Genomic DNA, 17562 nt, shown 5'->3' with positions numbered 1-17562 from the left:
TGGATACTGACTTCTGAAAATTCAGCAAACTAACAGAGTTGTTTTACCAATGACAGGAATCTAAAGCAGTGTCTTAAGCAGTACCTTTCTGTTTATTAGCCTTCCTAAACTCCAAAGCTTATGTATTAAAAAAAGGAGTTGAATCACTTTTTGTTGGGGAAAAGATTTGGAAAATTTAAAGTGCATTAGTAAGCACATGCTAGCAGGACTGAAAGGTTTGCTTGTGCCACACAAGCTATCATATAGACTTGGAACAAAATGAGAGAGGAGGCCCTTAGAAAGAAAAACCTAGGGTTGTCAGCAGTCAGTTACAGAGTATTTTCCAGAAGACTCTCAAAAAAGAAAACGTATTCATTTTGCTGAACTTTTCAAACTGCTGATATACTTAAATTACTCAACTTGTTGAGATTTATCTGTGCATATAACTTATATAGTGTAGAGGAAATGTAGAAAGTAAAAGAGAGAAAACAATATCAAAACTAGGGAGACAGGTATTGTGATGCTTCCCAGGCCGTAGAAAGATAGTCTGAAATGTTTACTTAGGAATTCATGATAACTATGTTAAGTGAAAAGTCTCTATGTCATAAATATAGGTTATTTGAGGATATCTGTTATTGTGTTATACATGTCTGTATCCTTAAACTCATTTAAAGAGATGGACAATGGAGAAAATGCTCCAGAATTATCAGTGGTATGTGGAATAATGTTATGAAATATTGTACATAAATCTTGAGAAGGGAATCTGACATGCAAAATAAGAACTATGGAGACACAAAAAGGATAAAATAAATATAAAAGACATAGAATGCATTAACCTCCTCCACTATGTAAATGTAGTAAAGACAGGAATTCCATTTTGTTTAAAACAAAACCATGCAAACAAAAAAACTGAAATCCAAATGTGGAAAGCTCCTTGTAGTTGGAGATTAAAAAAAAAAAAAAAAAAACTCGGCAGGACCTTTTTAGGTTACTTATGGTTAACCACTAGAAACTCCCTCCAACCTACCCCCCACCCTACCCCCCACCCCAATCATCCTTTAAGTTACAAACACCATCCTTTTTTATTACTATAGGCATTATTCAATTATATGTCTTTTTCTAAAAGCTAATGAGAGCATCTAAGCCAATCCTGGCATAAAACATCAGCTGCTTGCTGTAACTTGGAATCCACTGTTTTGATGACACATGGACAGAACTATTAACCTCTAATATAAGTCTGAATAATTCAGATCTTCTGATAACTCTCACGTATGCTTTTATCTAAGACTTTTTCCTGTTCTTCCTCCTAATTTCAAATAAGAGTTGCCAGTAAGGCAAGTGGACCAGTTTTAGTTTTCTCTCTTCTTTCCTAATTTACTCAAGGGAGAAAAGATTTAAGAGTGCAAGAAAGCACAGAGCATTATAATTAAGCACTGAATATCTGACAATGCATTGTAATCAGACTCCCTTCTATGTTGTTAGTACAGACTAATTCCTATCATGCTCCAAAGGTTCTGAATAAGGTTGGGTCTCTATGTACTCCGTGATGGCTCCAAGCTGCCTGTGTGAGTCTGCCTGATCTTAGCTACAGACACAGAAGGTTTCTTGGTTTCCTCATTTCTTGGTTCAGACCTTGGAAATAAGCCAGCAAAAAAGTAACAATAATGAACATTTTTGAGTTCTTAATTATGTGCTGGAGATTGTGCCAAGTACTTTACATAAGTTTCATCATTTAATCTTCAAAATAGCCCTTTGAGGTAAATACTACTATAATATCCATTTTAAAAATGGAAAGAAAACCAAGGCTTACACAGGTTTAGAGTAAAGTTACCTGAAATTTTTCAGAGGTGGAGTCCACCAAGGACAAGGCAAAGGGCACCGTGTTACCAGAAACCAAGGCAAGCATAACACCAGTGCCCGTGGATGGGCGAATATTCAAGGTCACATTTACTTGCCAACCCTCAGCACTGGATACGTTATCTGTTTAAAACAAGGAAACAAAAACAGGATCAATGTACTTTTTAAATTTTTTTTTTAAATTTTTAAATTTTATTATTTTATTTTTTGAGATGGGGTCTCTCTCTTGCTCAGGCTGGTCTTGAACTCCTGAGCTCAAGCAATCTGCCCACCTCAGCAGGTAAGAGCCATTGCACCCCAGCCAGGGTCAATGTAGTCTTAAAGCACACCAGAAGGATTTATTACAATCCGATTAATATTCAAAGCCATCTTTGTGTAATACTAAAGATTTTAGTTTCCTTTCTCAACGATCTATATAACCTAGAGAAAACGAACAAACAAAATTTTTGTTTTAAAATGCAGGCAAATGGAGCCCCTTCTTTCTGTTGTTTTTAGAAGAGAACTCTAGATTGTGGTGTTAAGGATTATTATGAGCTTTCCCTGTTTGCTCTTTAACAGCTCTTCCTTCTCCCTTGCACATTGACCAATGCTCAAATTTCAGAGTGGTCATATTTTAAAGTACACATTTAGAAGGAAATTCAACAAATTTATTGTAATTTCTGAGGGAAAATGTGGGTATAGCTGCCATCACCAACCCAACACTTTTCATCTTAGAGCAGTGGGAAGTATAAATATGATCTATATACACAGGGGAGTTGGATAGTTTGATAGTAGAGAAATATTTTGACGTCAACAGTTATTAATAGTTTTAAAATTAGAATGGGAACTCTCTCTTACCTTTATACTTAACATTCTCTTTCTTAATTACTAAGTTAATAGTTTACCCCACTGAAGTTCAAGCTCTAGGCAGTACATGTCTCTATCATCACTTTATTTTCCGCAACAGTCATTCAATAAATATTTGTTGAATTAATTACGTTTCCAAAGTAATTAGATTCCTGAAAACATTAGTTCACAATCTGATGAAGTCTCCCTCATTTAATATGAAGTAACATGTAACAAAGCCCAAATACTACTTGGAACATTTGAAAGGGTAAATGTGAATGGACAAAATAATTTTCCATTGATACGATGTTCTTCCATGTAGTCACATATAATGGTACTACATTTTTCATTATAATCCTATAATTCCCATGCAGGAGAAAATATATGTAGTCATTGTGAAATAAGTAAATTTAACACAGGATAGTAACAAACTCAAACTAAAGCGAACATATAAATGTATAGAAGTTATAATATAATATTAAATATTAGTTATAAAGTAGTTCTCTTTCAAGTTATCCATGAAATAACTAATTACTTATGAGAGTAATTTTTTCAGGTACAATATAACTTTTATTTTCATTATTGTGAGCTTAGATTTTTTTTCTATAGTCAATCGTCTCCCCATTTTTTTAAATCCTTCATATGTAGTACAGAGCTAAAGTTAAAGGCATTGTATTAATTTATGTTAGGAAAACAGAAATCACTGGTATAAAATTCTTCCTTAAAACTGTAGTAAATACTTTTTAAGGCTACAAATAAACACATTTAAAATATAACTTTTTCTTAAAGCAGAGATATCAGATTAACACTAACTTAATTTATAATGCAAAGTGTTAGTAGCTCAAATAATGAATTCCTACAACAAAAAAAGACAAAGAACTCAACAACATAATTAAAATGTACAAATAGCTAATAAACATATGAAGAGATATTGAAGTCCAGTGGAAAATAGAAAAATAATATTTTAAACTACAAAATTTAATTTTTGAACTATCAGATTAGAACACATCTCAAACAAACTTTCTCATTCTGTGGGGTAGAAGTATTGACTATAAAAGATCTTTGGAAGAGAATGTAATAAAATCTGTAATAATTATATATTTATATAACCTTTCCTGGAGATAATCTAATTCTCAGATTTTTTCCTGTAGAATGAATCACATAAGGGCACAGGATGTATGTTCGAGGATGTTCACAGAAGTGTTATTCATAGAGGTAAAAACCTGGGGGCAGCCTGGCAAGACTTCCTGCTCCACGTAAGCTATAGGAAACTGGAAAGAGCACTATTCCCACTCCTATAACAACAACGAAAGCCAAATTATATGCACAATCACAACTACTCTTGAACTATCAAAGAGCTGAGGTTGCAGAGTGGCCAACTAACCAGAAACCTAAAGGAACACAGGTGCTTCCAAGGAGAGCCAGGATGAGAGCACTTTCTTACCCAGGGCAGACACCACATGCCCAACAATTGACAAAAATAATTTAGGTAAAGCTTGTAACAAATTGCTAAAGTCCATATGGGGGCTGGTGTGTGAGTTGAGAAACCCTAGAAATTGGAGACCCAGGGGAAATTCATACTCATTCACAGGCTCTTCTCCACAGATCTTATTGAGTGCTCAGCAGAAATACTGGGGGCAGGGAAGGAGACCAGAGAAAGCCTCCTTCCTAGCGCAGTCCTGGGAGTAGCACCAGCTGTAGGAAAAGCAAAAAAACCCACTCAAATCCTTCTCTGTCTCCTCTACACAACAAAAGCCTTAAAGCATTGGGGAAAAGGCAGCAAACCTAGTCATTAGGACACATATGAAGACCCACTGCACCTACAGACTAGGGAAAGGGAAACAGGAAAAACAAACCAAAATAAATTATTTACCATGGAGGAGGAGCAAGAAACCATCTTGAGCCCTGATCATTAGACATTTCTCCTACTGGTGAGGGTGGGAGAGGAGGAACAATGAAAAGTCCACACCCATGAGACCCAGGGATATAACAGCTGCCTCAGACTGAATCTGTACCAGAACAATAGAGAATGCTGCCCTGACCTCCAGGCCCTCTCTATCATGTTAGCAAATGTCAAGTAACAAGTGAGAGCACTCTGCTGGCGGTGGGCAAGGCCATGGAGGGACACTTTCTTGAGACATAGCATAAAGGAAATATCTAAAACTGAGCTGCTATTAAGAACAACTCTCTAACAAACCAGCCTCTACCCTAAGCAGAAGGTAATATTAAAGGAATTTGAAGGTTGGAGTGCACTAAGGATAATCCTGGCAACAACAAAACTCAAGTACCTCGATTCCTCACCAGCAAAAGAAGAGATATGCTCAGTTCCAGACAGAAATATTATTTATCTCAGTCTCTAGTGTTCTACATAAGATGCCTACCTCTAAACCTAAAATTATATGATACATATGGAAGTAAGGAAAAACAATACTCAGTCAAGAGACCAAGCAATCACCATGACCAGATCCAGATATGACACAAATAAAACTATTAGACAAGGAATTTGAAATAATTATAGTACATATATTGAAGGCCTTGGCGGACAAGCTAGATCGTATGTATAAACAGATGGGGAATTTCAGCAAAGAGGTAGAAATTTTAAGAAAGGATCAAATGGAAATGCTAGAAATGAAGATGAATCCCTTTAATGCATCAATTGGTAGACCCCAAACAACTGAGAAATAAGTGAACTTTAAAATAAGCCCATCAAATTTACCCAAAATGAATCAGGCTATGTGCCAAGAAACTTTAAATAATAACATAAGCATATTCAACTGTGTTTATATTTTTTCCAATATGCTGAAAAAATTTTATAAAAAGCGTATAACAGTATGAATAAGCCTAAGACTACTCTAGGCACAGAGTAGATACTCAATAATGTTTACTGAAGGAACCATTGCTGTTCGTCAATGAGTAAATTTAGTCATTAATGAGAAAAGAAAGATAAAATGGGAAATCACTTACTATAATCTATGCTAAATTGAGCAACTCCAGAACCAGGATAGTAGGAGCCCTTCTCCACAGAAACGAGGCAATGCTTATTTTGTTTTTCTTGAATAATTTCCTTTACTCCTGAAGCTCCTTGATTCATCAGATTCCAGCCGCGTATACATCCATCTAGACGAGGGTTAATCTAACAAATTAAAATGTAGGTCAAGGAGTGCATTTTAAACTTAAGTCAGACTGAAAAGTGGCTTAATTGATTATGAGTATAGGTTTTCATTTAGAGGAAAAAATCCCATCTTTGATGACATTTTAAAATAATTTAAATATTTTTAATTTTATCTAATTTTTTTTTCAAGGTGTCCTTCAGAGGGACAATCTTTTGGTAAAAATAAGTTTCTGCCATCACAGGTCCTCAATGGTATCCTAATGATTTTTAACACCTCAAACCCACCTGCCTCTCCTAAGTCAACCTCAAGTTCTATATTTGCTTCCAGTTGCGGCCCTGGGCTCTAAGTTGTTTTCTGTTTTTCTTTAGTTGCACTTACAATGTAGGTTAGTCTTGCCAGTCAGACTCTAAGCCTCTTCAGGCACAAGTGTTTGCATTCTTTAGCCTTCACCAAAGCACCTAGCCAGCCTCAATACATGTAGTAGCTATTTCATAAATGGTCGATTCTTTTTGAATAATCATTTTACTCTTAAAAATGTCTAGATTTATCAGTTTCAAAGAACAGGCACATTCATTTTGACATATGTTAACTAATTCAAGTTTAATATCATATCATAGAAATCTTTTAAAAGTTAAAGTAACTATGAATTGTCAGGAGTGAAAGATGGATATAAAATAGTAAATATTTAAATTAAATCAGTAAGTGTATCTGGCAGGACCATGATTTCAAATGAAATTTTTAAAACTCAAGGACAGTGATAAGTCACCTTCATGAAACCTAGTCCACAGTTATTAAACAAACATCATATCCAGAAAATCATGTATTATATCTATTTTCAATTTATGACAGACTATAGTCATACCCTCAGTAAACATTTTTTAATAATAATTTCCACCTTTAATGCTATCCTTGAGCTCTCACATTTAAGTCCTAAAAATACACTTGAGAGAGTCCTTTGACTGACATCTACAAAATAATGTAATTTTGGACTCAGCCATATGTATTTATATGTTTAATGGCTGAGTATAGACTATTATGATATTAATACTGAATTGACACAAGGGAATTTTAAAAATCCACTTCTCCATGAGTAATGTGGGGGATTTAAATGGGCACAAAACCACTATGTCCATTTTCTTATTTCTTTAATATAATTTCAAGGGTCACTAATGTTATTTTTCCATGTTCAATTCCAGTTGTCACACTTGGCATGTTTAACAAAATAACTTCTATTGATTCTCAGCAAAACACATCTTCAAACCCATTCCAGACAAAAGGAATTCATCCATGATAAATAATATATGCTTGGATCATTACCGGTTTAATGAGTGCATTTTCCACTTTCCGAGGGAACCCTGCAAAGTATACTTTGGTTTCCAAAAATCCATTTGTAGGATTAAAAAGGCTTCCAGGTTTATTTATATTCATCACAGCTTCTTTAGCTATTTTAACACTAATACTATGTTCTAATTCTTCTACAGACACCTACAATTAAAAAGATAAAAATTACCAAACGACCAAGCATTATTACATGTCATTTGAAACACTGGGATTGAAAAATTCTGTTATTATTCCAATAAATAATTTCCCAAACTATCATTTTAATGTAATTATTACTTTGTTCCAACACATTTGGAATGCCGAATTATGATTAATGTGATAAAAAATGTGTTTTAAGGTGATAGTACTTGATCAAAAATTAAAAACATATCATATTTTAATGTTAAAAAAATCAATACCATTCTGTTAAGTTTAAATATTCAATTACATATTTTTCAATCCCAGTATGCTACAAAATTAACAGTTTTTTAAGAAGTGAGCCATTGTATTTTAGAAAAATTTTAGGTGTTCTCATTTTGCAATTGCTTGATACTACACATATGGAATTGACAATGTAAGTAAGTTCTTCATAACTAAGAGAAATCAACATGTCCAGTATTCTGTTCATTGAACACAAACTATCTTTCTTTCAAAATTCAAAAGTGATACAGGTCATAAGGAAGGACATACATAGAATTAAATTGGAGTTTTCCAATTCTGAAAGTAGTTTGGGTTTCATTAAAAAATAAGGTTGGAAGTGAGGGTAAAGAACAATAAAAAAATCTTCCCTTAAAGGCAATTTTGAAGAACTATTGCTGCAATTGCTTCATGTAAAACTACAGCACTCAAAATGCGAACTCTTCACTTAGTAATCAATAATGGAAGCCAAACAATAGGTATATGAAAACACCATTACAGGAAGGGAAAAACTATCCTCTGAAGTAAAATTTAGTAACATTTACAGATTTAAAGTTGGTCAATCCATCCTTAATATAGCAATCAGCAGCATTTTACTCTAATGACTATTTCCTCCCGTACAGGTGTTCTTAACTTCGCCCCAAGACCTGACTCTGGCTTGCTTCTCCTTTACACTCCAACCACTCCTTCTCAGTCTCTTTTGCTGAATGCTCCTCTTCTTCTCAACCTCTAGTAAAAGATCCAGGGCTCAGGCCCCAGACCTTTCCCCTCTAGCCATGCCAACTATTTCTATGACCTCATTCTGGGGTATTTGGAAAATCTGAGGCTAGGGTGCACTTTCATTTGTCACAACGAGTAGGGGCCATGCTGTCATTGCAAGATGCTAGACATTCTGCAATATACAGGCTAGTCCTGCACAATTAGTAATAAAATATCCAGTATCCTGAAAACCTTTGGAACATCCCTACTCAATATTCATGTAGAGGATGCTCATGCTTATAATTATCTGAGTTTGTGTATGTATTAATACAAACAAAATATTTGTTGCACCTTTTTAGCATTCATTACATTTTTCAGAAATGCAATAATCTTGTCATCCAGGGATGTATTGATGTTCATTTTGTTTAGATCTCTACCAAGAGTTTCTCACCACTTTGGAAAATTAATATTACTGATGGCAACACTATTTATGTACTCATGGTATTTGAGTTACTAATACAATACCCCAAAATGTCTTCATTTATAAAGCCTTCACTTTATTCTAAGTATAGAAGAAAGCTATGACAAGTACTATAGTTGTACTTGAGTATTTATATATTGAAATACATATTTTTTATATAAATTACTTTCCCTTTATTTATATAATAGTGAGAGCACTATATCAGATTCTATTAGGGAGCTTACATTACTGATGCATTTCATTATAGGATAGTAAAGGAGAATTATACATACTCAGACATCGGATGAGATAGAGTTTAGAACCACTGATCAACACAACCAATTTCATACCCTTAAAACCCTTCTTTACGCTGAACATTTGAAAATCTGAATTGAAGGCATAACTTTAAAAATATACTCAGAATCTGACCACTTCCCACCACCGCTGCCATAAGCTATCTGGCCAAAGCTGTCATGTTCTCTCCACTGGGTTATTGCAATGGTCTTCTAACTGTATATCCTGTTCTACTCTCACTCTCCACTATCCAGTTTCCAAAAAGCCACCAGGTTCTGTTCAGGATTATCTTTTAAAATGCAAATTAGATCATGTCACTTCTCAAAACCATCAAAGCCTTTCGCTTAGCACAAAATCCAAAGTCCTCGCCACGGCCCCCAAGGTCCTAGAAGATCTTATTCTGGACCATATTTCTGATCTCATTTTTGCTGCTCTCCCCCTCTCTCACTCTACTGCATCTATCTATGCTAATCTTTGTGGTGATGTTCCTCAAACATCAAACACATTTTCTCCCATGAGACTGTGTACTTGCTGTTCACATGATAGAGAATCATTTTATATATCCCCACATATTTCTCATGACGTGTGCCTCAAGTCTCAGTTTAGATCTAATCTCATCAGAGATGCCTTTCTTGATTCTATATGCACACTATGATCACTGTCTATTCAAGTCTTGCTTTGCTCTTCTTTTTCCTCATAGCATTAATAACTATCTTATATATTTATTTATTCATACATTTATTGTTTGCATCTCACCACTAGACTGTAAGCTCCGTAAGGGCAATGACTTTGCTTTTTCATTGTTGGATCCTTACCATCTACCATAAGGATTAGTACACAAAGTGCTCAGTTAATGAATTATGATACAAATACAGATTTCCCACAGATATTAGGATCCCATTACATTGTATTAGTTCATAAAGCAGCATCAGCTACTTATCTGTGAGAGAAGCTCAAGAGCAGGGAAAATCTCTTGCTATAGTTCTAGCACCTTGAACTCAGGAACCTAGCACTTTAATAGTGCTCACTAAAAGCATATTGAATAAATGAGTCCATGAGTGCATAAAAGAAGGAGTGAAAGCATTTAGTGATGACCTGACATAGCTTCTCAACATATACCTCTCGCCAGCTCCTGCAGGCATGGAAGGTGTCTTTTTAGGCACCACATTCTAATGTGATGCTGATCTTCTCTCAGCTATCCTCTGCTGACAGTAGTCATGATTTCACTGCAGAAAAGATTACTCTCCAGTATCAACTGTCAACTAGCACTATCAACTCTTCTCCAGGAAAAGGCCCATTTTAATCCAGTTGATTATAGTGCTATTCTTGATTATTAAAATAAAGGCCATTTGTAGGATTATATAAAAATGCTAATTTCTAAGAATGCTGACTGGTATCCCCTAGGTATACTGTTTGTACAAAATTGATTACTTATCTATATGCTCATATTTAAAACTGAATTAACTTTTTGATTTTGTTACTTTGTGTATTTCTCTTTAATTTTAAAAATACTGGTGGCAATTGAGGGTAGTTTTCCTTGATCAGTGGTGCCTTTGCATAAATTGTTATGCCTGCTAATAATCCCTGACCTATAAGAGAGACACCATTGTTCACCAAATGACAGCCACTAAAAAAGGCAAAAAGTTCCAGACAGAGTGATTCAAGCAAATAACTAAAACCAAGTTTAATTACAAGAAATCCTAAATACATTAAATGAGGGTATTATGTTTCAGGGATGCACAGCGTTTAGAATACACTTCATATAACATCAGATAAATCCAAACCCATTTTGGTTTAGTACCACTATAAAGAGAAATTGTGTTTAAAACAAACTATAACGAAGTGAAAAGACATTCATAAACTCTGCAAAATGTACCATATTCCATAGACCGTTATTAATAACTTTGCCTCCAGTTGTGATTTTGGCTGTGTACTCATTCTTGAACTGAATTTCAATCTTCCCGTCACGAAGTGCAATCAGGAACCAAGCTGAGTGATCGAGAGATTCTGCATACAGTAAAACACCTTCCGAGTCATGTGTCCGGAAATCAAATTCGGCTGAAAATCTAAACAATGGACAAAGAGAGATCCATAATTGTGAGAAATACGGAAAGCTCAATGTACTACTCTTTTTTTTTTGCATTGGAAAACAGTAATATGTTGAAAGAGTCAACTAGTTATTTTGTTCCCTGGAATTAATAAAAGAGAAGGACAGAATTAGACTGTTCATGTATTATCTCTGGTTCCATATGTGTTTAAAATCAAGTTATATTTTCTTGCTTATTCTTGGATTCTTTCTCCCAGGGAACAGATGCTTTGGTAATTTTTCATCCTTTTTGGCATATGTTTTGAAGATATCTTTCAAATGCTGGAATTAATACACATGTACAAATATTAGGCATCCTGCATCTCTCCCGGAGCCTTTTATATACTATATAACCTGACATTAAGATGTGAGGTCTTTTTTGTTGTTGTATCCATAAGTTATTAGTAAAAGATGTTATAATTTCATGATTGGTTTATCCGTCAAAAGGCATATTTTCCCTATGATTTCACATACATCAGGAAAGAATCACTCACAGAGATCTACAAGATAGCATCTGGACAATTGCAGACATAATTAAGCCTTCATGTGTGGTAAGGAAGGTAAAATCAGAAACTTTAAAATGTATCTATTAGCTTGATTTCAAAAGCTCTCTAAAAATTCTAATTGCATAAACTTCTGCAGCTGAATACACAGAAGGAAAGCTTAAAAGATATAGTCTAGCTCTAATGTTTGGGGGTATCTGACAATGACTGTTGCTATTAAGACTCTAGACATATATGTAGTTATCATAGGGGAGGAAAATCTTAGGGAGGTTGGATTTAAAATAACATGTGTTGATTCAGTGTTCTTAGAACACTTTAATGAGAATCAATATTAAAGTTTCCAAAGGACTAGCAAATCAAAATGATTAAAAAGGACAAACAGGGAAAAGGAAAAATATTTGTTTAACTATTAGTCACCTGAGTTAAGTTTAAGAAAAGGTAATTTAAGTTAAAGAATCAGGACTTCAGAAAATTGTTAAATAAGGCAAAAAGGAATCACACACTCTCATCCCAATAAACAACAGTAATAGAGGCACCATTTGCAATGGGGCACAGCTGTCTCTCAAATGGAACAAAGAAAAGGAGATAGAATAAACATCTTCATCTTTAGAATTCCAAGGAAATATTCAAAAGAGGTAAAATGTGGAGTAAAATATGTTGGATGAATAACAATGTGGTAGGAACTTAGTGACCTCAGATTATATAAAAAAAGAATCATTTTGTTTGTAATAACGACTTCTATCCTCTTTCATAATTATCTGAGAATTTTGCTGATGTGAAGCATGTATTATCTTGCCAAAATCCAAATCTGTGTATGCTCACGATCTTCCAGAAGTTGATTCCATTATGGAGATAATTTCCTTTTCTTTGTAAAATCATGCTAAAATGGTATTTCAAAGAGTCATGTTCTGCATATTTTGTTTCTGGAATATATCAACAGCATACTGATTCATTACATTGGGGAACAATTCATTCTTTTTTAGAAGTATCGTTGAGAGGAAAAAAAGTGAATTTGTTAGCATTTGGGTAGGGGAAGTATTTGATCACGGGAAACAGAGATGAAGGGAAAAAAAAGCACTTGCTGTTTTTTGTGTTAGTGACAGGTGGCAGTTTATAAAAATTCATCTAGCTTTATATTTAATATGTGTGTACATTTCTGTATATATATTATACTTCAATGAAAAGTTTAAACTAAATAAATAAAAAATAAACAAATAAATTCTGTAAAAAATAATTATTTGGCCAATTCTGATCCAATGTTAGGGATCAAATTAATGTCAGTGAGAAACGAATACACTCATCCCTAGCTATCCACGGGGATGGGTTCCAGGACCCCCGTGGATATCAAAATCCACAGATGCTCAAGTCCCTTATATAAAATGACATAGTAAAGTATTTGCATATAACCTACTCGCATCTTCCCATATACTTTAAGTCATCTCTAGATTACTTATAATACCTAATACAACGTAAATACTATACAAATAGTTGTTATACTGTATTTTAAAATTTTTATTATTTTGTATTGTTACATTGTTATTTTTTTTAATACTGTCAATCGAAGTTGGTCGAATCCACAGATAAGGAACCTGAGGATGCGGAGAGCTGACTATACTCCTAAAAGTGTCTGCAGGTAAACCATAATTAGCTTTTTTTCCTCTCTCATTTTCATTATTCCTATAGCAAGGAAGGGGTGTCTCAATTTACATCACTAGGAAATACTATATGCTCTAAAATGTTAAAGAGAAAAACTGGATATTAGGGGAAATGGAATGTCAAAGGAGCACAATTACATAAGTGAATCTTAGAATAACTTTCAATGTTTCTTAATAATAAGACTTCTATGAATTTAGTTGAATTATTTAATGAATAATCACTCATGTCTAACATTAAATTCTAAACATACATGCTTATTTAATTAAAATATTTTAAAATTTGGACTGTATAATCAGTCTGAAATATGTTTCCTTTCCATTATTCCAACAAAATTCCAATTTCTTTCTTCTGCTTCCAACAACGTATGGCTCTGAAAAAATTTAATAATTAAAGTAGAATCATGACTCAAAAACATAAGCAACTATTCCCTCCCTAAAGCCAATCTAACTACAAGGATAACAAAGTATTCAGATAGTCAACTAAAATTATATAACATATGTCTTTAAAATACCACTTAAGCAATCTTACAAATTTTCCTTAATAATTTTGAATATAATATTCTAAAAGCAATACTATGAATATTTCCTCATTACTTAGTTTTCATAATATATATAAATAACAATGAGAATTTCACAGGTATATTGAATCTACTTTCCCAGATTCTTAGTAAATATGTATTCGCTACATATTTATGTAGAATGATGGAATAAGGTAAAATGATCATTGGAAAAGGTCAACCTAGAATGACCCAAATAGGGTCTAACATGGAAATGACATGTGTGAAGGAACAAATTAACTTTAGGGGTTTCCAAATCATGTGACTGATCATATACTTAAATTATCTGATTGACAATACAATTTCATACATTTCAAGCCTTTTTAATTACTGTTCTACTGTCCCTACCTGCTTAACCTCTAGAAATTATCATTGATATTAGTTCCTCACCTGGTGATTTCTGGCAGACGAAATTTTAAATATAAAACGACCCCTATAAACTGCTCTGCCAAGTAAAGTAATTCGTAATTTTTGTTAAGGTTCAAGGGAAGGCACACTGGAACAGCCTGGGAAAAAAGAAACAAAACAAACAAACTGCATAGGTTATTGCTTGGTGTTTGTGTCAAGTTGTATATTCTTTCTCTGGTTCCTGGTGTACCCTCTGTGATACACTAAAATGAATTAAGAATATCCTTGGTAATAATAAAGCAGTACCTTCCACTTCCTTCTGTAGTCCCTCGGTATAACCCTAAGAATACCTGTATGTCAAAGTCATGTTCACCGTGTGTGGCTTTGATATTTTGTCTTTAGAATTAATATTTTTTTGCAAATCTCTTTCCTAAACACAATCTTTTTCTTCAAGTACCACCATGTATCTCTTTAATTAACCATTAGGTATTTATTTTCATTTGGAGTTGGCAAAAGGTGGAAGAATTAATGTACCAAAAAATAGCACCTTATTCATTCATTCATTCATTTATTAAGCAAAGATTTTCTGAGCAAGAATATGCTATATTGATAGTAAAGGGAATACTGGAAAACATGGAGGAAATAAATATAAGTTAAGATATCATAATATCCAAGGAATTTACAAGAAATTAATTTAGAGTCATCACATAAGGTATCAAGTATTTTTTTTTTCTAAGAGTGAAAACAAACATTAAAATGAAAAGCTTTTAAGGGATAAGTTCTTGGGTACATATAAAGATATTTTGAGTGGAATTGTATATATAGCACTGTATTAAATATAGCCCCAGAAATAACATTTCATTCCTCCTTAGAACTTTAATAAATTTATTCCAAGGCAGATGGTGGCCTATACCTATAATACTGAAAAAATAAAACACTGAATTACAAAATAGATGTTCATATAGCACGCAATTTCAATTAAGCAGCATCACAGTTACTATGTATGCCAACTAGCTTACCTTATCTTCCTCTACCAAGTGGGTTGCGTAATATTGAAAGTTACATTTTTCTGGACATATACAGCTTTGTATTGGTGACCCATAGAGAGAGGTATGTGTATACACATAGTTAAATCATTATTTAGGGATTTTTTTTTACAGTTTGTCTCACACTCATATATAATTTCAACTTCACTTGTTAAAAGAAAAAAAAAGATGAAAGAATTAGAAGGATCGCTAATATGTGATCCTAATTTAGAAAACAAAAAAGGAGTTTAAGATGTTGACATGTTTGTTTCAATGAAGGAAAATCTAAAACCTATCCCCAATATTCAATTCCTGGATCAATTATGCATTCAATCTGAGTAATTAAAAGCAAGTTTGAGAGACACAGATTAACAAAATTGACCTCTCTGAATTTTGATATACTTAAACTTCACTAAACCCTATTCTGACAAAGCTGTTTCCACCTGAAAGTTTATGAGCATTCTTACAAGTACTAGCATGCCTAAGGTGTGATCAAACTTACCAGAGTGGGATACAGAAAAGTAGATACTGGAAAATGTTTTCATTAAAATTTCCATGGAAGATCTTTTTTTTTTTTTTTTCACAAAGAAGAGTATTAACCTCAGCTTTTTTTGCTTTCTTAAGTAAACATATCTTTTGCATTTTATAAATGTACCGGCTATGGATGAGCACTCTCTGAACTGTGACTCTGCAGCCTTTTTTTTTTTTTTAACCAGCCACTAATTATTCCCATGGACTTAAACGACCATGATTGGTAAATAGATCATGAGTCATAGCCTGCTTAGAACTACAGCAATTAATGTAGAACAACTATATTTTTCTGACTTACCTCAGCTTTGTGAAAATAAATACCTGGATCTCTCATTTTAAAAAAGAGATGAGAAGTTTAGCATTGTAAAATGTTTACCTCACAACTCTTCTGATCATGAGCAAGTTTGAATCCTTTCTTTCCATCACAATAACAAGAGTAACCTCCAGGGTAATTGACACAAAGTTGGGCACACATGTTCTCAGAGCATTCATCTACATCTGGGGTAAAACAGAACATAAACCTTAATATCTCCTAAATGTTCAATCTAATAGGCAGAGGAATATTCTGATTTTAGTATGAGATAATCAATGATAATAGATCCTTAGGGAAAGAAATTCCTATGACATCAAATCACATTTAAGCACTTGACATGGAAATTTGAATGGGTTACAAATGTAATTTTTATTCATTTACACACTTGAAACAACAAATTTAATTCATAACTTTCAGCAAGTAATAATAAAAGTATAACAATTACACTCATTTTCTGATTTTGCATTTGAAGAAAAAAAGATTAAAACTCTCAATTGTCATATCTGGTTACATGAATTCTCTTGAGATTACCTCCCAATTCATTGCTGTGAAGAAAAGAGAAGAAATGGGAAGGAGAAAGGGAAAGAAGGGAAAGATAGGGAAGAAAAGTAAAAAAACAATAGAGAAGGAAAAGGAAGAAAAGACCCTATTTAACTGAAAGCTAATGCAATTGGGGATTAAATGACAATATTAAGAACATTTGACTTCTCATTGTGCAATAATAATGGTGGCAATAAATTTAGGGACATATCTGTATTTCTTAACTTACCTTTTTTAATGAAAACCTCATTGTGATATTATCTCCCTCAATTAAAAAACCTTCTATATGGTCCCTGTCCTCACTCCATATTTTGAGAATATCATTCTTAAAAATTTGTAATAATATGCTTAAGCTAAAATCTACTTCTGAGCTACATAAGATCCTTGACATTTTCATCCAATGTACCCTGTGTCTTTGAAAATCCTCAAATGCATTATGAATACGTTCTCATAAAATACTTTCAAACAGATCCCCAAAATTAGTGATCCTTCAATAGCATTAAAATTGCATGATATATGATTAAAGGTGGCTATATCTATAGTCATATATAAATCTTTTTTAAAAAATCTGTCATTCATTGAATAAAACTACAATATAGGTGACGAACAGGCTAATGATAAATCTTCAAATGCCTAGGGTTCACCTTAGAAATTTCTATCTGGAGTCATGGGAGAACAGAAATGGGGTGTGTGTGTGTGTGTGTGTGTGTGTGTGTGTGTGTGTGTGTATTGGGGGGGTACTTTTGGTGAGCGCGCAAGGAGGTAAGACATCAAAATCTCAAAAGGAGCATATACAGTTAAAAGAAATCTATCCTAAAATCATTATTGATTTAGGCAACTTTCATAGAGACACAAAAGTAGATTAAAGGTTACCAGGTAACTAACAAAAGGGAACTTTTTTGCTTAATAAACTCTTCATAAATAGAGTTTCTGTTTGGGGTGATAAAAAAGCTTGAAAATAGACAGTGGTGATGGCTGCACAACAGTGTGAATGTAATTAATGCCACTGAATTGTACATTTAAAAATGGTTAAAGGGTAC

At 33.5% G+C, this 17562-nt stretch overlaps 1 protein-coding gene across 1 annotated transcript in view; it reads right to left on the bottom strand.

The window, feature by feature from the left end:
• PROS1 (protein S (alpha)) overlaps positions 1-17562 on the bottom strand; it is a 74949-nt gene that overhangs the window by 5014 nt on the left and 52373 nt on the right. The window contains exons 8-13 of the mRNA XM_012644332.1: positions 16046-16167; positions 14156-14271; positions 10841-11030; positions 7092-7259; positions 5626-5794; positions 1811-1959 (exon numbers count right to left, since the gene is read on the bottom strand). Of these exons, the coding sequence (XP_012499786.1) occupies positions 1811-1959; positions 5626-5794; positions 7092-7259; positions 10841-11030; positions 14156-14271; positions 16046-16167 (914 nt within the window). The remainder of the gene's footprint in view (positions 1-1810; positions 1960-5625; positions 5795-7091; positions 7260-10840; positions 11031-14155; positions 14272-16045; positions 16168-17562) is intronic.

The sequence above is a fragment of the Propithecus coquereli genome, unplaced genomic scaffold (assembly GCF_000956105.1).
Source record: "Propithecus coquereli isolate 6110/MARCELLA unplaced genomic scaffold, Pcoq_1.0 Scaffold21, whole genome shotgun sequence".
Lineage (NCBI taxonomy): Eukaryota > Metazoa > Chordata > Mammalia > Primates > Indriidae > Propithecus > Propithecus coquereli.
Note: the sequence above shows the minus strand (reverse complement) of the source record. Positions and strands in the feature narration are given on the sequence as shown.